The sequence below is a fragment of the Branchiostoma lanceolatum genome, chromosome 3 (assembly GCF_035083965.1).
Source record: "Branchiostoma lanceolatum isolate klBraLanc5 chromosome 3, klBraLanc5.hap2, whole genome shotgun sequence".
Taxonomy (NCBI): domain Eukaryota; kingdom Metazoa; phylum Chordata; class Leptocardii; order Amphioxiformes; family Branchiostomatidae; genus Branchiostoma; species Branchiostoma lanceolatum.
Window position 1 is genome coordinate 7,555,006 of NC_089724.1, and position 26,610 is coordinate 7,581,615.

Consider the following 26,610-nt stretch of genomic DNA (forward strand, 5'->3'; position numbering starts at 1 on the left):
AAAGAAGTCTCTTCACAATTTTCTTGATGACTTGAGTTACGTTTGAAATCTAAGATTGCAGATGAAGAAAATATAACTAGTAAACGTTTAAACTGATTTCACTAAAAGAAGACATCGGAAATTTGCGATTCTCCTTTTACAACGCCATCTTTGTACCCAGTAAAAATCAAACTCAGCTGATATCACCGTACGAATTACTTCACGTGACGCAGACGCTCGGCCGCAGGAACGTTTGACGTAGTTTTTTCTCGGGAACTGCCAGGACAGGGACGGAAAAATCAACATGGCAGAAGGGTGCTGCGCCAAATTCATCAAGGTCATCTTGATCGGATTCAACCTGATCTTCTGGGTAAGCAGCAGTAGTTTTTGGTAGAAACGTTAAAGTTAACATGTTTGCACAAGGTTATACAACAAAACCTACTACATCGATTGAGTTGTGCTTGCTTTTCAACTACACACACCCTTATACAGATGTTTTTCTTGTAAAAGAAGAAACAGCAATCGTTTGCATTGTTATTTCCCCCGAACAGAAAACAATGCCTGCATTTTAGGGAGGGAGAAAGCGTCAGAGAAGATACTATTGTTTATACCGTTTGATCTACTCGTCAAAAACTGCAAAATCACCGTTTGACATCTTAAACCTCCATTTATCCACTGAACACTTGGGAATGACTTTCGAAATACATCAGGGAATTCAAGAGCTATTCATACTATGAAATCTTAGCCGCAACTTTTCATTCATGACTCATAAACTGAATCCACAATCCTGCCCCCCCTCCCCCATAGATGTGTGACGATTCAGATGGAACAGCCTAAAGGTCAATAAATGGTTTACATACGGATGGACTTTGAAAAGTCCAGCGCATGTTAGCGTTATCTGTATATGACGGTCGAGACTGCAAACAGGCGTGGCGGAACACAAAACGTCATATAAAAGTAGTATGTCTACATGCGTCTGGTAAACATGCTTTGTGTGATCTTGTGAAAGCGGTGATCAGGGTACATAGATATGTATATATCGATCTTTATTACATTTTCCGTCGATAAGTTCAGTTCAACTCGTGATCACAACCTGATCAAACGCCAGATAAGGCTTCAGCAAACTTTTTTAATGAGCCAAACAGAGCTAGGGAGAGAGGGGCTTGAAATCAACGATGGAGGGAATGGTTCTCTTCACTTTACTACAGTGTAACTGTTACTATCAAAAGAATAGATAGTTGCCCAATCCGGTTTCTTACCCTTTTCCAACGCACATACCAGGTGACAGCTAATGATGTGCCAGAGTTACATGTTTCTAAGTTCCATAGTTCTAAATGTCACAATTTACCCCAAGTCTTTGTCCTGTACTGAGTGGTGTGTCTGCTTTATTTGTATAATCTTTATCAAGTATATGTCTCGCCGGGATATGGAGATTTTTACGCTACCAACCTTCTCCCTGCTGCTTTACCCCATAAACAAAAGAGAATGGTAGCCATACAGTTATTTCAGTGTGCTAAAGGTTAAAAACCAAAACTACCCACGACAAGTACTCAGTTGTATAACCTCCTCACGTTTTGCGCATATTATCGTCCTCGGCAGCGTCTATAGCGTCCATACCCCCATTTGAAGTTCTTAACCAAATACCGTAAGAAGTTCCATCCAATTGCAGAAAGTCTGCTTCAATAAATTAACTACAGTTTTAATTAACACATATGAATAATTAACCATTTCACTTAGAATGTGAGCTAGACCGTAGCGCAAGCAAAAAACAACATGATCGGCACTATTTACCCACTCGGAGTAATACATGAATGAGACCATTACCTCCTCACGTTTTGCGCAGATTATCGGAATTGCGTTCCTCGGTGTGGGGATCTGGGCCCTGGTGGACGACAGGATGAAGAACGTCACAGACCTGGACCTGGAGATGTTCAACACCGTCACGTATGTCGTCATCGGGGTGGGAGCAGTCACTTTCGTCATCGGCTTCCTTGGATGTGTAGGGGCCTGGAAGGAGAGCAAGTGCATGCTCATCATGGTAAAGTTAATCACTAACGAAATTCGGCCGAAAAGGTAGCTTGATAAGTATCTAGGAAGACAGATATCAAGCTATAATCCCTAGCCTCTATCAGGTCGCCGGAAAAGTGGTAGAAATTGGCCAAATAGACACTCAGACAACATACCAGAAGATTCAGCTGGCCATGGAGTACAGTTTGCGACCATGACCAGCTTAGTCTAGTCTCTACCAGACTAACCGCGCCGGCTATAGGGAGAACATTTGCCGGGGGACTTTGGCCATGGAGGGTTGCATATTTGACCCTCTCTCCGTAGCCGACTCCCTTCATACAATTGACTCGTTTTGGCCAATTTCTACTATTTTCCCAGCGACCCGCGGAGGCTGGTAGAGCCTAATCTTAGTCCTCTGACATGTTATCTGTCTATTTGGCCAACTTCTACTATCATTCCAGCGAGCTGTGGAGCCTGATAGAGGCTAATGATTCATTCTGATGGAATAAACGACGTGAAATACAGGAAATAGAGTTGGGCAATTTTTTCACCCGAATTTCCCTGTCCTACAGTACTCCATGTTCCTGTTCGCGCTGTTTCTGGCCGAGGTCGCAGCCGGAGCCGTTGGGCTGATTTGGAAGAATAAGGTACGTAACCGTCCACCATTAACTCGCAGAAAATATTCTTGATCCCTATATTGTAAAAAAACATTGAAACGTCGTCATAATCGGCTTAATGAATAACATAACAACGTCCTTGGTCTTCTGCGCTGAGTTTTATCTTGCCATATGGTTTTGATTCCCATTGTTTTAAGTAAATATGAGCTCTCTATCCAGACTTAAGCTTAGTCGCGCTCCTAGCGGCAGGCCCGATGGTTACAGGTCATTAACCCCAGCCAGCGAGAGATTCTGTAAACACAGGCTATGCGCTATCTACATGAAACGATTAGACACATTCTGATAAACTATCTCATATGGTATCCAGAAATGTACACAACGTATTGCCCTAATTGCCCCCCCCCCCAACAAAATCTTTGTTTATCTGTGTGTGGATGGTGTTCCGCACCTGGGACTTGTGTGTTTACCCATGTGTGGATGGTGTTCAGCACCAGGGACAGGTGTGTTTACCCATGTGTGGATGGTGTTCAGCACCATGGACAGGCGTGTTTACCCATGTGTGGATGGTGATCAGCACCAGGGACAGATGTGTTCACCCATGTGTGGATGGTGTTCAGCACCAGGGACAGGTGTGTTTACCCATGTGTGGATGGTGTTCAGCACCAGGGACAGGTGTGTTTACCCATGTGTGGATGGTGTTCAGCACCAGGGACAGGTGTGTTTACCCATGTGTGGATGGTGTTCAGCACCAGAGACAGGTGTGTTTACCCATGTGTGGATGGTGTTCAGCACCAGAGACAGGTGTGTTTACCCATGTGTGGATGGTGTTCAGCACCAGGGACAGGTGTGTTTACCGATTTGTGGTGTTCATTTGACATCCAGCACCTATAGATGTTCTGAGTTCTATCTTACTTATTTCTTTTCCTGCCAGGTTGCCGAGGAAATGGACAAGGCGTTCGCCAATATTCTGGACGGTAAAAAACTGGACCAAACCCCGACCGGCATCCAAGAGGCTATGAGCAACCTTCAGGGCCTGGTATTCAATATACTCATTCATTGTGTTTTGCAATGCAAAAATCATTTTGATAGTGCAGGAATATTACATGTCGGTTAATGGTTATATATTTCAGAAAATATTGTTTTTTTAATGTATAAACACAACACAACACAACATACGTTTGTTCAGGGTATCTTTAGAAAGTACATTCAATCAACAACGTGGCATTAATTCTTTTGAAAGTATAATAAACATGATACATTTGAATGCGTTTTTGGACACAAGATGATACATGACCAAGGAGGTTATTCATTATGCCATCCTTCATAAAAAAATATACAACTGCACAGTCGTACATATAAACTGCAGTACTATTCACCTGAAACGAATATACGTTTTACCTTGCATGGCCACTCTCTTCATATATGTTATCATAGCTCCGCTAAAATGCAATATTACTATATTGCTCACTCCTACAACAGTTCAAGTGTTGTGGCATCAACAACTACACAGACTGGACCGACCGCAGCCCTGGCAGTAAGGGGGCGACGTGCTCGTGCGAGGAGGAAACAGACACAACCGACTGCGAGAGAGACCCCCTCAATAAATTGGTGTACAAGGTACTTCATTTTCACAGTCTTAAGGGGCGTTAGCTGATAAGTATCTTCAAAACTAGAACTCTTTCATTGTTGATACGTCTTTAATTGTTTCTGACAGTGCGAATCAAATATACATCTCTATTGCTTGTCACATTTTGCTTTACGTTTGCTTTATCCGTTTATTGTTTTAAAACAAAATAACCATCCAAGACCATATGTGATTGTAATGAATTTTGATTCACTGTGCTGCCGGGTGAAGTTACAAGTTTAATGTATTTTGATTGACAGGGCTGCCGGGTGAAGTTTATGTGTTGATGCATTTTGATTGACAGGGATGTTTTTTGATTGACAGGGGTGTTTTTTGATTGACAGGGTTGCCGGGTGAAGTTTGAACCTTTTCTCATGGACATTGTCTATCTCATCGGACTGGTCGTCCTCTGCCTCGGATTCGTTCAGGTGGATTTCGAAATACTAGATATCTGTACCCTAAAGTTGCAATCATCCAAATGGAAACATCATATAATTTGATAAAAAAACTCATTTGAAGAAAAGCTAACCGTAATCAAGGTCTCCAAATATGTCATATGTCAAATTTTAGTGTTGTTTGAAGTCTCTTGAATATATTTTTGTTACACTGCAAATGTCACGCATACTCAAATATTGCAATGCTAAAAGGCCGAATAAGGGAAAATGTAGAACTTTGACTTATTGGAATATGCCACAAGCTGTATGAATACATGCTTTACCTGATCTGGACCGTTTTGTAGTCGACGTCGACGTCCATTGATGTAGTTTTCAAACACATGTGGATATTTAGAAACATCAGGGGAATAATTCTAACGTGGTATTCTTTAGTTCAGCTTAAGTCACTGTCAAATTATACCCCACCCTCCCTTCATTGCTTCTGACTTTTTAACCAAAAATGACAACTTATCTTTCTCCCAGCTCATCGGATTCGCCTTCACGGTTTATCTCATAAGGAATCTGAGTATGGACGGAGTGGTGTAGAGGAGGACCCCCCTCCCCCATCCCAGCTGGAAACTGTTCCTACACTGATCTCAAACACAGACAAACGCTACCAAACTTCAAACTTCAAGTAACACTAATCCATTGTTAACCTGAATGCTCACTAGATTTTACTTAATGTGTGCCATGCAATATGTCAAAATTCCCATATCTTCTAAATTGAATGTAGATGTGACATCCGACGGAACAATATCAAAATGTGTTAGAAATAAGAGGCAAGGATTGATAAAGCTCAGCAGTTGATAGAAATCATTTGTTGACGAATTTTGAGAATTCACAATATTTTGTAACAAGTAAGATCGACTTCCTATGTTTCTAAACATCTAATGATCATTCGTACGAAAGGGACAATTTCAATAAACGTGATAGCAAACACTGAGGAGATTTTCTTTCTTTTAATAAAACAATTGTCAATAATGTAAGAGAGAATTCGAGCTTTTTTTATTCATGATGAAGCATGCAGCATGCTATCCTCACAAACATGTATCAGATATGATTGTAAATTCTGCTATTCCATTGTTATAATACAGTATGTGTAATGATACGATTTTACTGAATGTCTTTCTGAAACGCGTTTTCTTTGAAGGTTAAGGTTCTACGGGGACAAAAGATTGATTAAGCACGGTGTGCGTTTACAAAAATATAAACGAAATGTAACTTTCATCTGTGAAGCACAAAACGTATATTTACAAGTACCATCTTGTTGGACTATGTCTTAACCCGGTCTATATCGTCGACAACAAAATTGTGAAAATAAACACAAACAAGTGGCTTGTGAGTTATACATGAACATGTACTGCCAGGATCTTTTGGCTCTATTTCTACCAATAAGACTACGAATACTATCACTATACACATCTTTTACTACTAAAAGAGAACACGTCTTGTATCAAAACAAATATCAGTCGATCAAACTATACACCAGATAGGTACACTTATGCATATAAATACATTTCTCATCTGTTCCTTACAACTGCTATAACTAGTAGTATACTTCTGAATAAAGCTAAAGGTTGTAGAGATGCTTAAATGTAGAAGCTGACTATTTACCACCATACTAGTTAAAGTTACAAGCACAGGTATTTTAGGTGCATATGAACTTTATAGACGTCCAGAACTGCATATAGAACTCTAGTCCTCTATGTGCTTCTTATTCATACTAGTTAAGATTATATATACAGATACTATGCAGCTTAGGCTTTCAGTGCTTTATAACTCTTTTAAAGCTTATTTGGGAAAATTCCGGAATAAGGCCAAAGGTCACTTTAAGTTGTTGTGTACTTGTATGTCGTAGGTTGAACCATTCATTGTTTAGGCAAAGGCCTTGTATTCGTGTCCTCTGATGATGAAGCTAGGGGGTCCACCATCTTTGCTGCGGAAGATGACGAATGCCATGGCCATGCCAATGAACTGCGATGGAAAATAAGATATACAAATGTTAGTGGATACCATGGATAGATCATAAAATAGCACGAAAGTTCATCTGTGCTTGATAGTAAAAAGGCTTTAGCTTTGTACTGTGGATAGGCCTTGCACTCACTCGACACTATCTATAATACCATTCTTAAGATACTTTCACCTTGCGGGTGAGTAAATCAAGCATTGTATTCAAGTTTCACTACAATATACAGCCTCCAATGGGCCTTCATACAGGGGTACAGATAGTAGAATTCGGCAAAAAGGGGATGGGAACAAAGGGGCCAGGAGAGTCACTCCATGAGAAGGTTAACGTTTCCCTTTGGTGGCCAAACTATCTTGGCAATATTCTCCCTGTAGCCGGCGTAGTCAGTCTGGTAGAGACTAACGATATATGGGGAAATGAGAATGAGAAGAATATTAATTTTTTTATTACAGTCTGACCGAAAAACTAAAATTCAAGTGATGTGGCTTTTTGCCGGCCGCCAAGCGGCTTGTTCTGGGGCTGCAGGGGCGTTTTTGTTTCAATAAGGATAACTGAACAAGGGAATGTTGAACATCATATAGTTAGTTACGGGGAAGGGTTAGATTAGGGTTAGGGTCAGGGTTATGGTTATGGTTACCAAGGGTCGGGGTGAGGGTTAGGGTCAGGGTTAAGTCCTGCAGTTTATATCAGATCTGATAGGTGGTAACTCACCGTAATGAACGCGACAGCTATGGGCATGCCCGCCATAGCAGCGATGGCGCCCCGAAGGTTGTCGATGATCTTTCCGTCACATGGCTAGAAGAATAACATAAAAACGTTTCAATTAAACAGGCCGATGGGAAAGTCTGCACTCCATGTAAGTTCAATCAGCAAGATCTTGTACAGTTTCTAACAAATCACAGTAACGTACTTGATTGGGGACATTGTCACCAATGATTCCGGAGAAAAGGTAACTTAAAGGGAAAAAAACTCAAATAAGTCTCGGGGCTTGTGAATTAGTCCCTAATCTTCTACAAAACAGAGTGTCTTTAAAACAAAATCATACGTTTCTTTGTGCATGTGGCAAATGTTGACACATCGGCAAGTTAGACAGATTAGCCGAAGAGGCTCGGTGGGCGTCACTCCACCGCCAGGAATGATCATGTAAAGTGCATTTCCCAAGGACACAACGTCGGAGCATGCATGGCAGGGCAAACATCAAACTTATTGGGTACAACGCTTCAACCATTGTGTTCGTCTTTGACATTACAAAACATCATTGGGACAGAAAGTGCAAAAACATGTTACTGACCTTCCCCCATCTGCCGGTTGCAGTATCACAGACACCGCTATCGTCGTCCACGTCATCGCCAGTCTTCTGTGTGCAGTTGCAGGAGCCGGGATAGTTCGGCTCCCAATCTGTCACCGTCTCCATACCGCAGCAGTGGAACTACACAAGAGAACAGCCACATTCAGTTAGCAGCCGGAAATAGTTTTGACATGTCTATAGGAAGCTATCGCGTAGCCTCCATAGCAGGCCCTATGGGACTTTTCTGGCTTATGATACACTTTTTGCTGATGGTTTCTTTTTGTATTGGGTCGTTTGCGCAGTACAACAGTACAAAGGTAGACCCAGTACAAAAACAACTCCTCAGCAAAACGTGTATTATAAGCCATAAAAGGTCAAAAGAGCCTGCTATGGAGGCTCGCCATCGTGACCTTTTGCAATGAGGTACACTTCTCAAATATGTTTTATTTACGTCAGGAGACCTAAGTTGATGACCTTAAACTCCTTCAAGGGAGCTAACGTCTTTGGGAAAGCTCTCAAAGTACCAATGCAATCACCCTCTCCTTACATTCTTTCCCTCCCCCCGTTCCTTCCTCGCTATATGCCATTACCACTGTCCTCTACAAAAAGACAACCACTACAACAGTACTAACCTCAGCTTGTATGATATCCACAAACTTCTTCACCTCCGCCGTCAGGTTTTGGTACGGCGTGTCGCTGATGTGGTCGATTTTATCTTTCAGATAGCTCTCCGCCTGTCCGATAGAAAAGAACAGTTACACTCCACATTGTTATAAGAAGTGCTTTGATACCCAACATGCCTCCTATATAATAACTGTTTGCATTCAAAATCATACCCTATATTGAAAGAGAACGACGTTTTTTTTTCAAATCTAAAGATTCTAGAATAATGCCATAGCACATATTGTGTTATTCATGTGATGTAGAATAGACGAAGCAGGTCGAATGTTTACCTTGTGTTTGTTAGCCAAGGCAACACCACCGATGATGATCTCCATCAGGGCCATCACCCCCATGATGACGAGGAACTGCATTGAGTGAACAAATAAACGAATGATCGACTACATATCGTAATCACTAAAGAAAAATAAGGTTTTACTGGATAAACAGATGACTATCTAGAAGATGTACTGTAAATCTAATATTCATGAATCGTTCAGCATTGACAACTCACCGCTCCCAGCAGGCACTTGTTCTCCGTGGCTGCGCCTGCGCACCCGAGGAAGCCGATGAGGATGGCGAACACGCCGACAGCGATCATGGCGTTACAGGTGGAGGCGAGCAGCTGCTGGTCGAAGTCCGTCAGGCGGAGGGCGTCGATCATCTTACCGTCCCCGACGATGGACGCACCGACGGCGACAAGACCAACGCCTAGCAACTGGAGATTTAATGATAATCGTGAGGGTTAGAGCGCATCATCTTGTATACATGTCGGTGGCGTCGCGGTGGCTCAGTGGCTGGGTGTTTGGTCCAAACCCCAGAGATCCTGGGTTCGAAGTCCGGTCCGGGTTGACATCTTGAAAAGGTGATAGTCAACTTTTATGTCAATCCTTCCACACATATGGTGAATCTTAATAAGCAAATGAATAAACATTTCATGTATGTTGGAACTGATAATAGTAGTGTCCCATGTGGTTTTATTATTCTGATTATAATGCCTTTTTCTTCCAAGCCAAGGGAACTGTATTAGTCCTAATTCAATCAGCAACAAGACACAGTATGTGTTTGCGGGAAAGGCGCCCCATTTACTTCCCTATTTCGTGTTTTGGTAAAGTCACAGAAGATCTAAGCAATTGATTTTCCATAAGACGTGTCTTCCGTTCTCCCTTTCTCTTGTCACTATGCCAGATGACAATAACCCATTTGATTCCATGTTAACGTTTCCTAGCTTCCTCAATAACAAAGGAACCAACAAAATGCTGGTGGGTGTGATATGCGGATTATTGCCGGTTATTGCTTATATCTTGTGCTTAATGGAAAACTGTACCTTAGTCCTCTGAATTAACCTTGACGCAAAATCGTCACACGGACCTTCTGACGATCAGTACTGCAGTGCATTGCATCGGACAGTGACCGTCGCAAATGTCGACAACAAAGTAGACGGACGGAGGAGCTAGAGCATCGATTTTAAGTACTGTATAAAGTGTATTGTATTCTATTGTATAAAACTTGAATCTATAAATGATTCATGATGGCTTGAATATTTAAGCTATTCTTATCTGCCATATCGCGTGTTAAGAATGGAAAATCGATGTAATCGTGAAAAGGATTCGTGTGCGTTCACGCGTTTTGCTCTCGTGCTCCCTAAGAATCATTCGGGGATTGTCTTCCCTGGCAAATGTAGCATAAAGATTACTTGAATCAAACTGCAAATAAGCTGAAATCAGGTCGTAAGAATATTGAAGATTCTAGATTACAAGGTTGGCGACTTCAAATGTAGTTCATATCCTATCTACTGTTGGGTGCATTGCCAACAAAAGGTTGTAATGAAGGAAACTTCTGCTTGACACAGCCGTGATTTGCAGGCTGCACATTCGTGACTATGACAGCGTGTCGCTGATATCACTTGTGCATTCAAAAGGCTTATTAATTAAAAAAAGGGTTGTGTTTCCGATTACAAGCCAGAAAAAAATTAGGGTCTGTAAGTAATTTTAATAATTCAGCTGTCAGATCGGAAATGTTATATCCCTTGCAAAGGGTTGACCGGAAAAAGGCTATTCTCCAAGCAGAGGCTTCGATCGAGAGGGGTAGTTTTGTCCGGGATTTCTAACGTCCCTCTTTAGAAATCCCGGACAAAACTACCCCTCTCGAACGAAGCCTCTGCTTGGAGAATAGAAAATGGCTAGGGTCGGCAGATTCAAGTTTGCTAGGGTCGGTCGAGTAACCGGAAACATGACATTTTTTCCTAGGCCTGAAGCATGTAGGAATAGGGGTAGTAATACTGCACTGAACTATTAGTAAGTAAATACATGGAGCGGTGATTTTAATTATATTGTTTGGTCTTACAATATGTGACGCTTAGAATCCAACAGTTAGAATGAGATGTAAATGGTCAGTTGATTTTCATTTGCCAAGAAGACAGTTCTTTAAGTGTACTCCATGTTTTTTTCCTGTTCTGACACTCATTACATTTGTCTCTTAAGAACACTAGTACTTTCTGCATTATTTCTGTATCATTCTGCTCTCAACCTTGCTTGGAATTGTTAAATGATTATTCTATCCTCAAAACAAGCCATGCTTAACCCACTTGATTTAAGATATATACATTTAATATGACTCTGTTTATTGTCTATTTTACATTGAGACACAAACATACTTACTTCGGTCAAAAAATCACTTAGGATACAACAATCATATTTTGCTATGGGTGTCTTAATTTCAGCATTCATGAAGACGATGAATCTTGATACTCACCCAAAACATGAAGTTGAAGAGAATCAACAGGGACTTGACGCAGTTCATCGCGAAACCAACCGCCATTTTGTCTTATAGTCTTCCTTCCTGGTAGGCGTGTCGGTAAAATGTAAGGGCGTTCGAAGGTAGACTGGAGACAGAATACCGACTACACGATCCTCAGTGTACTCGTCGTTAAATTAAGGTATAGAGGATTAAGCAACGATTCAATCCGAAGTCTGTTGGAAAGACCTCTACTACTACACGTTTCTGTGTATTTGTGACGTTACTGCAATAGCCTGTAGTGACACCTTCTATTCATCGCACAAACACAATAGTGTCATCTTACCTGGGCGATTCCATTCGAATATGGAGAGCAAAAAACATATCATTCTATACGATACGATTCAGTATTTAGGTACGTGAATATACGTAAATGCGATGTTTGGTTGCTTCTTCAATACAAAGATGGATACGAAAATGACCGAAAGCTGTTGATAGTTGACTAGTTTAACGTACACCCCTCGTAGGACTAAGAGTTGGTATCGTCTGTTTCTATGTTTAACAGGCTGAGTAACCAGGTGCGTTCGAATCATGTGCCTCTTTGTCTGGTGATCACCTGACGCAGTAACGGCTGACGTCATGATCTATCATAGACTGATGACCTATAGGTCGGCATTATAATGCCACAGCTTCAGTCTATAACACTGGCTATCAATACCAAAGTGTGTCTTAGTATAAAATTACATTTCATTACAGTATATATTAAAGGAAACTACTCTCCTCTTAACATCACAGAGCCCGCACATAACAGAAAAGGGGGGACCTTTTGTGAAATTCCCCAAGTTTCGACAGCTTAACCTTTCGCACACTGAAGTAGCCATTTGGCACCCCATTCTCTGTTTAGACTTAGGCAGCAGGGAGGTTAAAAAGATGTTAAGATTTGGAGTCAGCATTTAGACTAGTCACATTTCACATGTATATTGTTTTTTTTAGTCATTTTTTCCTGTTACTTGCAATCAGCCTTCAATCAAGAAATAAGGTGCGATAAACTTTTCAAAAACTATGACCAGATACTTGTTAATATACAATCCTTGCATTTAGATACCTTAGTTACTTCCCTACCAAGAAGTGGCTTTGTTTTTGTTTTGATCGGTCAGACACTACAAAACACACTCTTAAATGACAACTCCACTATTTGTAAGACAGAGTATTTGTTTACTTGAGGTTTGATACCTTCTGACTCCATCCAGTTCCAAACAAATCAAACCTGTTTTCCTTGGACGTTTTGTATCTAATGTTAGCATACAATTATCGTAAAAGCCACAAAACCAAATGCTCACTGAAAAATATATGAATGACTTTATTTTCAAGCCAATACATATATGTGGACAAAGACTTCCCCACAATAACATGCATCACCAGCAAGTGTCAGATAATAAATTGCATGATGAGAGCAAAGAAAATAGACGGAGCTAAGTAAAATGTGGTGAAATGCCCATCATTATAACACCCATCACATGGGCAAGTATCTACTTTAGAACAGACAGTAGGGTGTCAACCTGATTGTAGAGCTCTCAGTGCAAAAAACAATGTTCTTTCCTTATCATTCCAAACAATGGTGCAAGTGCAAAAGTGCAATTGGTATTAACACTTCACATGTAATAGTCTAAACTTTTTTTACATGAAGTTTCTCCCAAATAAAAAATAGTCTACAAATTGATAATCTCCAGCAAGTACTCAATTCAAGCCCTTGACATCTATAATGGTCCAAACAGTACAATAAACTTTAAAGTAACTCAAACTGCATAACTGAAATGACAAAGACAATGTTCACACAAAAAAATATCAACACTTGCTCCTCTCAGAGGGACAGACTTACTCATTGGTCAATCTTGTATCAGACTATTTTTCTGACCTTTGACATGGACTAGTCCATTTGTCAAAGATACCAGAGGGAAATATGAGTTTGGATGTTTTATGAAATTAATAAAGTTACAAATAGTATTGAGACGTAAATTCACAAGATATAACACAGCAAGTCACAACTGGAAGTAGTTCGTCTGTAGCATTCTTGTCATCATTTCTGTTTGGCTAGCCTGCAGCACTTCCAAATAAATGTTCTACTTTAAAGCAGGATCTGAGCAGAGTTGGCATTACTCTTGAAACTTCTTAGACAAACTGCTTGTATGTTGTACCAAAGAGCGCACCGCGCTCGCCCTCTCCCCTTCCATGGCAGAACAGCATACAGGACAGGATGATGCCCAAAACCTGCAGGGGAGGGGGGGGGGGGGGAACATTTCATATCAGTTCAAGATTCATCCTGGTGGCTGTGAAATATCATATTTACATTTATTTTTGTGGTGCGGTACCATCACATTGATTGTCCTCAGCTACCATTCAATGATCCACTGCTCACCGAGTCACATGTTCTATCTGTATAACGTGACGTCACAGAAGCAGTGGATTGCCCATTTCAAAACACAGTCCAATTTTTGTGCTGGCATTTGCAGTTCAACTTTGATTCAGACCGTTCAATGGTGTCGTGCAAAAAGAAACATTCTTATTTCAGGGCAATTGCAAGTCGCCAATATTAAAATCACCTGAACATACATTTTGTAGATACCACAATGCAAATACATTATGTTTCTAAAACACATGTAGAGTTACATTGCTCAATGCTTGATCTAGAATGTTTTAGAAATTCAACATGCACTAAAAAAGGGGAACCCACCATGATAAGAGCGACACCGAGCGCTCCGCCTCCGATGTAAACAATGTTCTTGTTCAGGTTGTTGATGACTTCCTCATCGCAGGGCTGTGTAAAAACATTTGCATTAATTAGCAATGCTATATATAAAGACAACAAATGGGAAAAAGTTGATTTTCATGCTACAGGAAAACCTCTACTACAGTATATGCCAATTATTTGTAAACCTTTTTTCTGTATATTTCGTCTTTCTGTATAGAATTCCAAAACACCAAACCATTTACCATTCACTCAATTGTAAAATCAATGCATATCTGTATAGCCCATAGTCGTAAAGTTCGGGGTATTGTATAGAATCTTGTCCGATTTTATCGTAAAATGACCCACAACTACAGGCTAAATTTTGGATTTGCATTGTAGTTTCGGGAGTGGGGACGCCGTCTACCGTTCAACAATCACATTCTTTTGTTACTCGCTATTGTCATGCTTGCAGACAAGCGATATCGGTGCCTTTGACATACGGTGATCTCATTAAAAACCTGTTTTCAACACTCAAGCGACGAAAGTGAACAAAAGTACGAAAAGAAAAACATGATTTTTGTCGGAGAATTTGAGCCTCTACGCTGTATTTTGCAGCGATTTACCGTTATTTGTGGCCGTATTCGGCGGAGAACCTATTCCTCAGATTCTTTCCCCGTGAAAATTGTGCTAATTTAGCGTAGATGAATCGTAATTTACGTCGCGATTTCAGAAAAAATAAAGCGGTGAAGGCCGGGTGACGCTGGGCGGCCATCTTTGTGTACTCATTGATATGCATTTTTCTACGCGCTGATTGGTTTACGTCATGAAACCTGTGCTCTGATTGGTTGACTGTAAGATTTCACGTGATCAACATGCGGCGGGAGTTTTTTATGTGGCAGGAGTTTCCCACGCAGTTCGGGCTTATCTGAACAAAATAGATCGTGTATTTAATCCAATATGGTGACGCTAAGATCAACAAAAAGGTTGGATTGTACTTTGATTAAAATTTTGCAAAATATAGTTGCGATATTGTTAGTGTGTTTGTGTGTCTTGCTCAACATCCTATTCGCCCCCCCCTCTCCTTCGGGACGTCAATATCGCTAGTTCGGACAGTCGTATAGTTCGGAGAGTCGTATAATTTGCGCTGACAAATGGGCTATACAGATATGCAGATTCTACTGTACCTCTACATAAAGACCCACTGGCTAATGTGACCACTTTTTGGTTGTTCTTTACCTGATTTTTTCTATCTACAGAAGCATTAAGGACCCTGTCTACAGTGACCACCTGTCCACATAGACCAGATTTTATTGGTCTCGAGTGGTCTTCTTGGACAGTGTTGACTCTACATTTTACCCAAACCATTTAATTTGAAATAATTGTAAAAACACACTAAAAAGGAGGATATATCAAATCAAGTCTGACACTCTTTGATAAAATAATATGACAAAATAGAGTGTGCACCTTGTTCCACCTGCCAGTTGTTGCGTCACAGGTATCCCCTACTGTGCAGTTACAGCTCTCTGGGTATTCTGGTGCCCAGTCCTTGGTGCTGTTCATACCGCAGCACTTGAACTGTCAGAGAAAAAGGCATTCATTTAAAGTAATACACATGTAAACATTACCAATCAACTATCTCAAAATGTTCATTGTCTGTTTTTTAATATCAGCTCACAAAATCTAAAAGAGCCATTTTTTTCGATGGACATTTGTATGACAAAACACTTTAATTAGATTTACATGCTATTGAAAAATGATAAAAGAAATGGTACCGACTACTCTTACAGTTGTAAGCCCATCATCCAATCAAAATGACAACCAATCAGAAGACAGAACCAAGTAGCCAATCAAATCGTCTTACATCTTTCTGGAAGAAGTCCACAAGCCTCTGCAGTTCAGTGTCCAGGTCCTGATATTTTTTCTCGGAAATCTTGTCCAGTCCTTCCTTCAAGAACTTTTCAGCCTATGATTATGAAATAGAAAGAAGGTTGCACTCAGGTTATCACTATGAGACATCCTTATTGTATAAAATGAGGTGTTATCTAATTTAACAATCTATCTAGCACTTATTATTCCAATTCATCAAACAGTAATTTTGATTCACACAATGTCACATAAAGATTTTATATTGCTGCCATGAATGACATGTACAATAATTATTGATTTTGATTCTTATCTTTTTTAATACGGATTGTGAAAACTGAATCATTCTAGTACAATAGCAGAAATTGAAGGTTTTCTTACATCAGGCTTCTTCACCACTGCAAAAATTGCCACCCCAACTTCAGCAATCAGGAACAAGAACAGGCAGGCAAAGAACTGAAAGGGGAACAAACAACTGTTATTCATTTCAGAACTTCATTTCAGTGAAAGAAGTCTGTCAACCTTGACATGTGTGAGTGACATATTTGAATGTGGACTATGTACAGCTTGGTTTATCACTTGCTTTGTCCGGTTATAGAAGTGCAACATAAGCATAACTGCTCATCAAACAATTCCTAGGTCCCTGAGTCTATGCACATGCAAATAACGTCACCACAAAATTTGAAACTTTAAGGTTAAAGTCCATGTCTCATGGAAGGTGGCACTAAGGGCACCAATTTTTCCTTGCTGTAAATTCTATGTTTGATGTGTATTGAGAAGTTACTGTAAATGCAGAAATGCTTGCGGTGGTTTCATATTTGCATTTTTTGCGGTGAAATCTTCACCGCAAACGTAAAGTCACTGCGAAAGCCATTCCATTGTGTGACTGTAGCGCTACTATTGTGTCAAACGCGACCTCAAATTCAAAACCACTGCGAACACCCAACTTTTTCCCTACTGCAAAATTACATCCCCGCGAACATTACTGCATTTACAGTACTACTTCTAGCCCCTTGAACAATCACTTGTAGTAGTAGTACACACTGAATTTGAACACAATTACCATTGTCATGATTGTTCAATTTGGAATGATCAGTTAATCGGACCCCATGAGAGAAAAAACGAAGATTTGTTTTCTCTCTGAGAAACCTACCGTTCCCAGCATGCACTTGTTCTCCTTGATGGCGCCGCAGCATCCGAAGAATCCGACGATGAGAGCCACTACGCCGACTCCGATGAAGGCGTAGCAACCCGCGTACACCACTGTCTCATCCAGGTGGTCCAGGTTGTGCAGGATCTTCAGAGCGTTATCGTCTACCCTGATCCATACCCCCACTCCAACCAGGAACAGGCCTGCGATCTGGAACGTACCACAAGAGAAATGATAAACTGTATCTATTTATTTTAGATTAAGATGTGCTAGCCTCCATAGCAGGCTCTGAACTGGCATTTTGGGGGGCTAAATAATACACCTTTTGCAGCCAGCCCGTAAATGGTTACGGCCGGGTGGCTGATGGTTACAGGCTGGCTGCAAAAGGTGTATTATTTAGCCCCCCAAAAGGCCGGTTCAGAGCCTGCTATGGAGGCTAAAGATGTGCGGCCTAACCAGCGTGAACCCCCTGGACAGAGATCATGGAAGAGCGGTGTGAAGACTTAGCTGACTGCTGCCCACCCGTGTCAGGGACCCTGGCAGCAGTATAATGAAATACTGAATACTACAAATATTAGTACTACCAGCGGGATACACTCAGGTCTCTAGCTTGACATGTAAATGTAGACATTTTTGCGGTGGTTTTATGTTTGCATCTTTTCAAACATAAAACCTCCTCAATGCAAACTTAAACCTACTTTTTCTGCACGCCTATCTCCTTGTTTCAAGTTCAAGAACGAATAAAAATCACAACGCAGATATCTCTCTACCATGAAATCATCCCCGCAAATTAAATGCAGTTACTAGTATCAATACATGAGGGGGAGGATTTAATTTCTGCCTTTTGAAAACATTTTTAAAAATCACATTTACAAGTCTTCATCGTTGTTTCTAAGGCTCAAAAGTAGGCATGCCTGCCTGCTTACTGTTTCAAGTTCAACTGCGAATCAAAACCACTGAAAACACTCTGATTTCTTCCTACCATGAAATTAGCCCCTCAAAATTTAATGCAGTTTAATACAATACATGAGGGGGGAGGATTTAAATTGTGCATTTTGACAACATTTAAAAAATTCACATTCAGAATTGCAAGATTTCATCATTGTTTATACTATTATAACGTTAGGGCACAAGTGTAGGCAGGTACACACATGATACTAGTAACAGGATAACCTGCTATGAATAATGACTGCTCTCCAAGCAGAGGTTGATTGGGAAGATTATTTTGTGAACTTCTCATATGCTTTATTTTCTTACAGCACTGTCTGTCAGTAGACAGGGCATAAGGGAAGAAAGTTACCGTCTTCCCCATCCAGAATACTTGGGAGTGACAATATGTAAAGATCTGCGCTGGGATCAACACATAGACCAAGTAGCCTCAAAATCCACTAACACTTTGAACTTTCTGAGAAGGAACATAAATATCTCAAACCCAAATGTGAAGGCTCGGGCATACACGACTTTAGTGAGGCCAATCTTGGAATATTGTCAAACAGTTTGGGATCCATACACCCAAAAGAACATCAGGAACTTAGAAGCTGTACAGAAAAGAGCGGCACGCTTCGTGCTCCACCGTTATCGGAGACAGTCCAGTGTTTCTAGCATGCTGACCACACTTGAATGGAACATGCTGGCAGAGCGAAGACGGCAGGCTAGACTCCACATGTTTTACAAGATTCAGAGAAATATTGTAGCATCAGAGATGCCCCTCACCACCAAAGGACACAAAGAACCAACCCGCACCGAGAACAGTCTGGCATACCACATACCAACTTCAAAATCAGACTACCACTTGAACTCATTCTATCCAAGGACAGCACGTGAATGGAACACTCTACCTGAGTATGCTGTCAAGGCCCAGACCCTAGAAGCCTTCAAGACTACCCTACATTAACTCTTTACTCACATTGACGGGTACTCGCCGTCCCCCAGCACCGGGTGACGGTCAGGGAGTGGCGCCCCTGCCCTCTGAGGAGCCAGGGGACAGAGAGCACCGGACACAAAACAAATACTAGTAGACTGCGAGCAACCAGTGCCCTAATTGACCTTGACCAAAATACTGTGCCGTAGCCCTCAGCATGATGAGGTTGTGCACATAATTACAAGAAGAAGAGAAGAAGAAGAAGATCCACATCTGCTTGGAGAGTAAATAAAAAACTGGGAACTTGAACAAACAGAAAGCCCCTCCCCCACTTGCAATTCGGTATTGCCGAGGGCCCAAAATTTTCGAGTCCAATGACCCCTTTAGAGACCACTTTCAAGGATTACCTAGCACTTGTTGAGAGGTTACGAATTATTTAGCAGTCTGAAATGTTACGGTCTCATGAAGAAAATGGAATAGAGGCTTTTCATTGGTCTCACAAACAAGTTCATACATAAAGACACCAAAAAGTATCACATTTAGTGCGAGTAAAATTAAGTTGTTGCATATTGATAAGATATCTTATTTTTGTCATATTCTGTTATCAATTAATCTACACATGAACACACTTACCCAGAAAAGGAAGTTGAAGAAGAAGAGAAGATACTTGACGCAGTTCATCCCTACACCTTCCGCCATGTTGGTTCTGTCGAGTTTTCTTGTGTGCAGACGAGGAAAAACTTGAGCCTTGCTTCAATGTGGAGCTTCAAAACACCACGTAATAACAGCGAATACTAATGTGGGATAAACTAGATGTACACAAGTAGCTGTCAGTTGTTGTAGCAGCAGAATTCAAGAGAATGTCGGCGCTGTTGTCTGCGTTTTATGTCGCAGGAGGAACCTTTCCGCCTCCAATGTTTGCTCTGTTCATACCTAACGTATCATGTGACAAGGGCGATACCAAATTTAGCACTGCAGGGTGTGTTTCAATACGTTTACTTTTACTTTTACATAGAAACGCACCGGCACACTTAAGTGCATTCTGAACACTATAGAGCAATTTTTTTCATCAACATTATTACATCTTACATTGTTAGAATAAACGCAACTAAGGAATTATTTGGAAAGTTTATATTACTAGAAAATATGCACCCCTATTATTGGTTACTATTGAACCTGTCCTAGTCTCCCGCCTATTTTTGTTTAATGACTAACGTGGTCAAATTACGTGTCACAAGACTCGTGACTGTTTATCCGGCCTCTGTGCCAGGCGGTGAACAATCCGCAAACAGTTAGTTTGTGTCGTACAATACAAGTATCTGTAACAGTCACATGATAAACAAAAGGTCGTCATACAGGTATGAGCAATCAATCACTAACGTTACAGTAAACTGTCAATCTCTATGGGAAAACTTGCTGATGCTATTAAATGTCAAAGAAGTTAGGGTGGTGAAAAAATTACATCAAATTGATCAACTTATATTGTATACGTTCCGCCAGTATACATTTGTTTTACTATACCCATTTTACTACTATATTGTCGTGTCAACAAATAGAAACACGATATTCTTGATTTGCAGTGTGTGAAGTTGTATAAGCAAACATATACATGTAACGTTGACGTTAATTAAGTTACATTTAAGTGGAAATATCGTCACTACAGTGAAACCACATAAGCATGAATGCTGTTGAACTTGAGTCAAAATGTTGTCTTTGATACATAGATGTGAGTAACATGTAGTTGAATATTACTTTTATTCATATTTTAGGATTGACAGAACGTATTACTATCTTTATCGAATTAGGAAAAATTATACCTTCTCCCTTTTCCATAATCTCATCGAATGCTAGAATTCACATATTATCTTTCGTTCCAGCCAGTCTTGACCTGTACTGTATTTCAAATAATATATCTCATCCAGAACGCCTCTTTCATGTAAGAAAACCAGACAGACATGAATTTTGTGGTAAGTAAAAACCTTTTATTAACTAAGACAGTAGCAAGTCCGATCCCCACAAAGTAGCAACTATCGTGTCAGCAGTAGCACAGAAGACAAAATTTGAAATTAATAAAGAATCCTTTACCCCTTTCCAATACTTTAAGTAATAAACATTGTATTAGACCTAACCAATGGTAACATCATTTATCATATGGTTTGTATATATGTTTGCCTACATTAAAAATGTGCACTCATAACTAAGTTCTATAAGTTCTAGAAGTTTTTTAACATTCACCCAATATGTCTAATCTTTTCCGTCAATTTTTAAACAAACAATCATTGGTGTCATCTTATAGGACCTTAATCATCATTATCATTCATCACTTTTAATGTCTATTTATAACAAAGCGATAAACCTGTTTCTGGAGTTTTCCTGTAATAAGTCCGCAAAGCCTTTGTTGTAATACTCGTTTTGGAAGAGTTGCAATAGCAAATAGTAAATAAACGAATTCGTTAAGAAGCATTGAAGTGTGACAATGACTTAACTAGCAAACACCAAATAATTATTTTTGAAATATCATATAAAATGAAACATTTAGAAGTAATTTATACATGTGTATAACCTACTCATTCCAATATCAATCCCGTACTCAAATCGTGACATTCATAAGATAATCTTTCCTGTGCTTTTTCATCAAGTCCCTTTCATATCTAAATTCTAATAATGAGTATATTCACCATCGTTTTATCTTATCGTTCAAATCAAATCATTTAACATAACTATGAAGCATGTCACCATTTCTTAATGCTGCCCGAAGAAGGAAGCGAAATAAAAGGCGGAATTGACTCGTCAAGGTTAGCTGTAATCTGAAAAGCAAATATTGGAATTTTCACGCACTGGTATACGAAGGGAAGTCAGTAAAAAGTCAATCTCCAGAAGAGGTGTTCCTTTACATTCGTGCTAAATTTATCCCATTTCATACAAAATGAACCTGCTATGGTACGAAAGGCGTTTTATATATACTGACTTCCCCTTGTATAAAGCAAATATGCCTGGTCTCGCTGTCACTTATGGTCGCGCATCAGTGAGACATGCCCGTGAAGACTGGCTGAAGTCTTCGCCTGAAACGTTTATGGGAGAAAGTGGAAATGTGCTTAATACCACATAGCTTCAACACATCAAACACAATGACAGCAAATCACTTAAAAGGCATCCAGAGCATTTTATGAGGTTTGAAACTTGAATGAAAAACTTCAATTTATTAGTCATTCCTACACATAGTAAGTTTCAATAACACTATACCATTACATATCGACATTAAAGGAGAAAAGATACTATGTCGTTGTGTGGTGAGAACTGATAGAAAATCCAAGCCCTAATAGATTGATCCTGACTGTCCATCACAATTAGCAGTTCAACCAATGAGAGAGTGACTGCATGTCCGTCAAATATTTGCATTTTTATGTTTTAATTTTGCATTTCTACGTTTTGACAGAGGTGGGCGGGGCTATGGTATCGGTTTATTTATAATAGGCGCGTGAAACTAAAAGATCACCATGTAGCTTATTTTTTTACCGCTTTTAAGCACTTTTGATAAGAAATCCGCACGCAAATGTGGTAAACAGTGGCATTGAATTTCAATTTCATACAGATTACAGCAACTAAAATATTTCCAATTTTCAAGCCTCCTAAAATGCTCTGGGTGCTTTTAATACTCCCATTCCACTAGGACGGCTTGAATACGTCAACGCCAAAAACCCACAAAAATGTACAATAACAAATAATTGATTTTGCGCTAACGACAAAAGTCTTTGGATCATTTTAGCTCTCTTCGAGCAGAACTACGCATGTTCACTTCTGTTGTGCTGGACGCACGTGTCCTACCCAGAGTTGCTGTTGCACCATCTACCAGGCACGATGTGTACTGCACAACACACCGACCTCAACTGAGTGCGATAGGGAGTTTATTCCCTGTCTCTCTGGCAGTTGTTCCGAATAGGACTCTAGGCCTATAGTATTCCACTAGGGTGGCGACTTATAGCCCCATTCCACTAGGGTGGCGACCTCGCCACGCGCTCTCTGCGACCTAAAGTTTAACACAGCGCTCATTTTCTTACGCTTAATGTCTTTTGCTGTCTTTTCAATCATACGCTAACATTCTGTATGATATTTCATTTAAGGTCAAGGGTTACACATATCTGATTTAGGTCGCAGCGAGAGCGCAGCAGGATGGCCGTCCAGTGGAATGGGGGCCTTAAGCCCGGCGCCCCTGTCTCACTGGACCCGCGACATGTTGGCGACCTCGCTGTGCCCTTTACCCTTGACTTTATAATGGGAGTATCATGCAAGCCGTACACGGTACAAGTATGACTAAAAAGGCAACACAACACACAAAGGGTAAAATTATTCGTTTTTTATCGATGAAATTCGTTGAGCGCGCTGTCAAATCGCTCGGTCGCAGCGAGGTCGCCAACGTGTCCAGCGAGATAGGGGCTTTAGATATAATTGACCATTGAGAGTGTCTTAATTTGTTAACTCAGCTGCTCAATTTAGAGGAATGTCCTAAAGGATAGTCTACAAGTTAGAGTGGGAGCAGACTAAAACTAATAAGGGTGGCATACATGCTATTCTAGCGACAGAACGCTTTTCTTGTCTTTCCCGAGCCATCAGCTGGCATCTAGATTATTACTTGATTGTATCACACACATCTAATGACAATGCCTTAGTAATGACCATCATAATGTATCTGCTTCATATTCGCAACATATGAAGATATCTGGAAACAGGGAAAAAAGGCACAGGAAAGAACTCAAGGATATTTTCTTTATGAAAGATGAAAGCAGACATATTTACCTGCACCACTGTCCAATCAAATGTCGGGTGGTACTGTAGGATAAGGCATACAAAATGAATGAGTGTAAGTGCCAATGAAATGAATTAGTAACAATGAAAACAGGGCACCATGCACCAGATCAATGGTTTGACAATATTTTCGTTTACATAAAGAGATAAAACTAACCTTAAGTACTACGTGTCGCCAGAACTGTTTTTAACACTTACCATAGCACACAAGATCCGCTCCACCCCATATCCCCCCTACTTGGCATGTCCTCTGCGTGTCACCAGTCGAGATGAAATACCCTCCCAGGTTATCGCAGGAGTGGCTGCAGACTGTGCCAATTGGGTACGGCGGACCTGGGTTATCACAGAAGACGCTGCCCCTTTCGGCTTCCGGTGGGTCAGTCCTGGCAGCACAGTCCGCTATACAGTTGGGCGAAATCGTTCAGTTGCTGAATGAAATAGCGCGTTATGATTCTGTATCCGGGCGTAATGAATGCACTAGCTTATATGATGTAACGTGATATCACACGCATCGTGCACATATAATTGCACTACAATAACGCGTTATCCGTTCTCTTCTCCACACTTACCAGCGCACACTAGAGGCTCTCCACCCCATGCCCCTCCTTGGCACGTCCTCATCTCGTCCCCAGAGTTGAGGAAATAACCGGCCGCCTCATCACACGAGCGGGTGCAGACTGTGCCGATTGGGTACGGCGGGCCTGATTGATCACAGAACATGATGTTGCCCCTTTCGGCTTCCGGTGGGTCAGTCCTGTCAGAGCAGGCCACTGTGCAGTAGGATGAAATTAATCCGTTGCTGAATAGAACAGCGTGAAAACAGATCGGACTATTGATCCTTCTTTCTGTGTCCTACAACTCCTGGTCTTAAAACGAATTTAATGCCTTTAATGCAAGACGACTGGCCATTGAAAAGCTATGGTATATACATTTGTTCTAAGACAGGAAAGACCTAAGTAAGATTATTACCTTCGTCGACGAAGTTTCGTCGAGAAGGTTATTCGATGATGCTTGTCTGTGTGTCTGTTAGTGAACAGAATAAGTCGAGAACGCCTGGATGGTTTGTTGTCGTAGTTGGTGTGTCGGTGTGTATGTGGGAAATCTCAAGATGATTAGATTTTGGGCGAAGTGTTTTGCATAATTAACGAGAAAAGTGTAAAAAATGTGTTATATTGTATGCTGAAGTATGTGTACGTGTTGTCTGTGTTGTTCCAAGGCGTCATGGATAGGGGTAGGGGTCATGAGGGGTCATCTTGAAGGCAGGAAACGTCAGTTACACAAATTGGCTGTCAGCCAGTTGTAGGCATTGGTAAGGTAGTCTCCAAGCAGACCTATGGGTTGGCTATAGCAGGGGCAGGTTTTGCTTCAGACTTTGAAAGGGAATTACTCAAGAAGGGCTTGGTGGATGGTCATAAATTTTTGTAAGTACATAGCTTGAGTGCTGATGTACATGATTACATACTTATTATGCAAATCAGTATCTAATTTGCATAATTAATGAGGGAAGTTTATACATCCATCAATTTCCATGATAGGACTCTCAAACATGTGACATATGTAACTGAGGAAGAGAGAAATATTAATAGATATCAGCTTTGCAAATGAGAACCTCATTGACATAATTAATGAGAAAAACTATAACTCGAGATGGTCTTGATGGATGGTCATGATTTTTGGTATGTAGATAGCTTACGTGATGCTTTGTATGATTGGATGATAATTATGCAAATCAAATTCTAACTCGCATGATTAATGAGGCAATTTTAAAAATCTGCTGTGTTCCATGATATGACTATTCAAATATGTGACATTTGTAACTAAGGAAGAGAGGAATGTTGATAGATAGGAAATATGCAAATGTGGGCCTAATTAGCATAATTAATGAGAAACTACTATAATTCCATACTAGTAAATGACGGCAATTTCATACTTGTGGCATTAGGAAGTTGTGTGAATGTGAACACCATTGAATCAAATTATGCTAATAAGGAGGGAGCTTATTTGCATAATTGATGATAAATGTTAGCATAACCTTCTTTGTTAAGCTCATAGTCATAACAAGGAGGTTTGGACAACTTATGTTATTTGGGTCAAGAGGATCAACTGGTATGATTGATGATTGATGAAAAACACTCCTAATACGTCAGTCATAAAGGTCAAAATCATTTGACGAAGGTATGAGGTCGTAGAACTCTTGTTTGTATAAGAAACGGCTTTTAGTTGATTAAGATAACCTAGGAAATGAACAAACTTACCTGTTGAGTTTGGACCATGCTCTGTAAAAAGAGGTTGTAGAAAACAAGCGTGAGTGTCGATGTAATATATTGCAATTGGTAGGAGTGCTATTGGCAGTATATCTCTGCATCCTTTTTTTCAGCATTTTCAGGAAATCCTTAACAAGCATATGATCACCTTCTTTTTTAATGTTTACGTTCGCCAAGAAGATGAGCAGACACCATCAAAAATTCAATATCTAAAGTATACATGTACTTCAGAAATTTGGAAAAAGGGAATCCGAAAGATAGTTCTTGTTCCAAGTTTTATGTGTACGCGGGATGACTGTTCATAAATAAAATAAGTGAAAAGACAGACTTAGCCGGTATATCAGATGCACCGTGTACGCTCTTCAAGGCATACCTAACTCCATAGGAGTAGTTCTGGTTCTACTAATTATATTTTCTGAATCCCAAAATCTAATTGTATTGGAAACTTGACATTAAACTTGGAGTCCGTAGCAGATTTTGGTTGATTCTGTATTCATTAAGATGTGGTCTTTAAAGAAATAGCACTCTGCTGGAGCTTTAAAGTAATGTATAAATGTAATATCATGAGATGCCGTCCAGACTAAAAGGAAATACATATATAGATTTCAAAATAGGACGTTACTATCGACA

The 26,610-nt window shown here is 40.3% G+C and overlaps 4 protein-coding genes across 4 annotated transcripts in view; 1 reads left to right on the forward strand and 3 right to left on the reverse strand.

The window, feature by feature from the left end:
* The first annotated feature begins 172 nt into the window (after positions 1 to 172).
* LOC136429961 (tetraspanin-9-like) lies at positions 173 to 5,604 on the forward strand. The gene is made up of 7 exons (XM_066420145.1): positions 173 to 349; positions 1,823 to 2,017; positions 2,559 to 2,633; positions 3,535 to 3,639; positions 4,083 to 4,220; positions 4,572 to 4,655; positions 5,145 to 5,604. The coding sequence occupies exons 1-7, from the start codon at positions 284 to 286 to the stop codon at positions 5,205 to 5,207; spliced, it is 726 nt and encodes a 241-aa protein (XP_066276242.1). The 5' UTR covers positions 173 to 283; the 3' UTR covers positions 5,208 to 5,604.
* A 1-nt stretch (position 5,605) lies between these two features.
* Positions 5,606 to 11,643, reverse strand: LOC136429958 (CD63 antigen-like). Its single transcript, XM_066420141.1, has 7 exons — positions 11,330 to 11,643; positions 9,090 to 9,293; positions 8,869 to 8,943; positions 8,548 to 8,649; positions 7,919 to 8,056; positions 7,339 to 7,422; positions 5,606 to 6,635 (listed from the first exon to the last, which is right to left on the reverse strand). Exons 1-7 carry the CDS (start codon positions 11,393 to 11,395, stop codon positions 6,537 to 6,539), a joined length of 768 nt encoding a protein of 255 aa, XP_066276238.1. The 5' UTR covers positions 11,396 to 11,643; the 3' UTR covers positions 5,606 to 6,536.
* Positions 11,644 to 12,647: 1,004 nt separating this feature from the next.
* LOC136429959 (tetraspanin-8-like) lies at positions 12,648 to 19,863 on the reverse strand. Its single transcript, XM_066420143.1, has 7 exons — positions 19,547 to 19,863; positions 17,056 to 17,262; positions 16,284 to 16,358; positions 15,901 to 16,002; positions 15,504 to 15,614; positions 14,043 to 14,126; positions 12,648 to 13,579 (listed from the first exon to the last, which is right to left on the reverse strand). Exons 1-7 carry the CDS (start codon positions 19,610 to 19,612, stop codon positions 13,481 to 13,483), a joined length of 744 nt encoding a protein of 247 aa, XP_066276240.1. The 5' UTR covers positions 19,613 to 19,863; the 3' UTR covers positions 12,648 to 13,480.
* Positions 19,864 to 20,873: 1,010 nt separating this feature from the next.
* LOC136429282 (neurogenic locus notch homolog protein 1-like) overlaps positions 20,874 to 26,610 on the reverse strand; it is a 33,294-nt gene continuing 27,557 nt past the window's right edge. The window contains exons 39-43 of the mRNA XM_066419143.1: positions 25,972 to 25,992; positions 24,286 to 24,486; positions 23,915 to 24,115; positions 23,708 to 23,740; positions 20,874 to 21,975 (exon numbers count right to left, since the gene is read on the reverse strand). Of these exons, the coding sequence (XP_066275240.1) occupies positions 23,724 to 23,740; positions 23,915 to 24,115; positions 24,286 to 24,486; positions 25,972 to 25,992 (440 nt within the window). The 3' untranslated portion in view covers positions 20,874 to 21,975; positions 23,708 to 23,723. The remainder of the gene's footprint in view (positions 21,976 to 23,707; positions 23,741 to 23,914; positions 24,116 to 24,285; positions 24,487 to 25,971; positions 25,993 to 26,610) is intronic.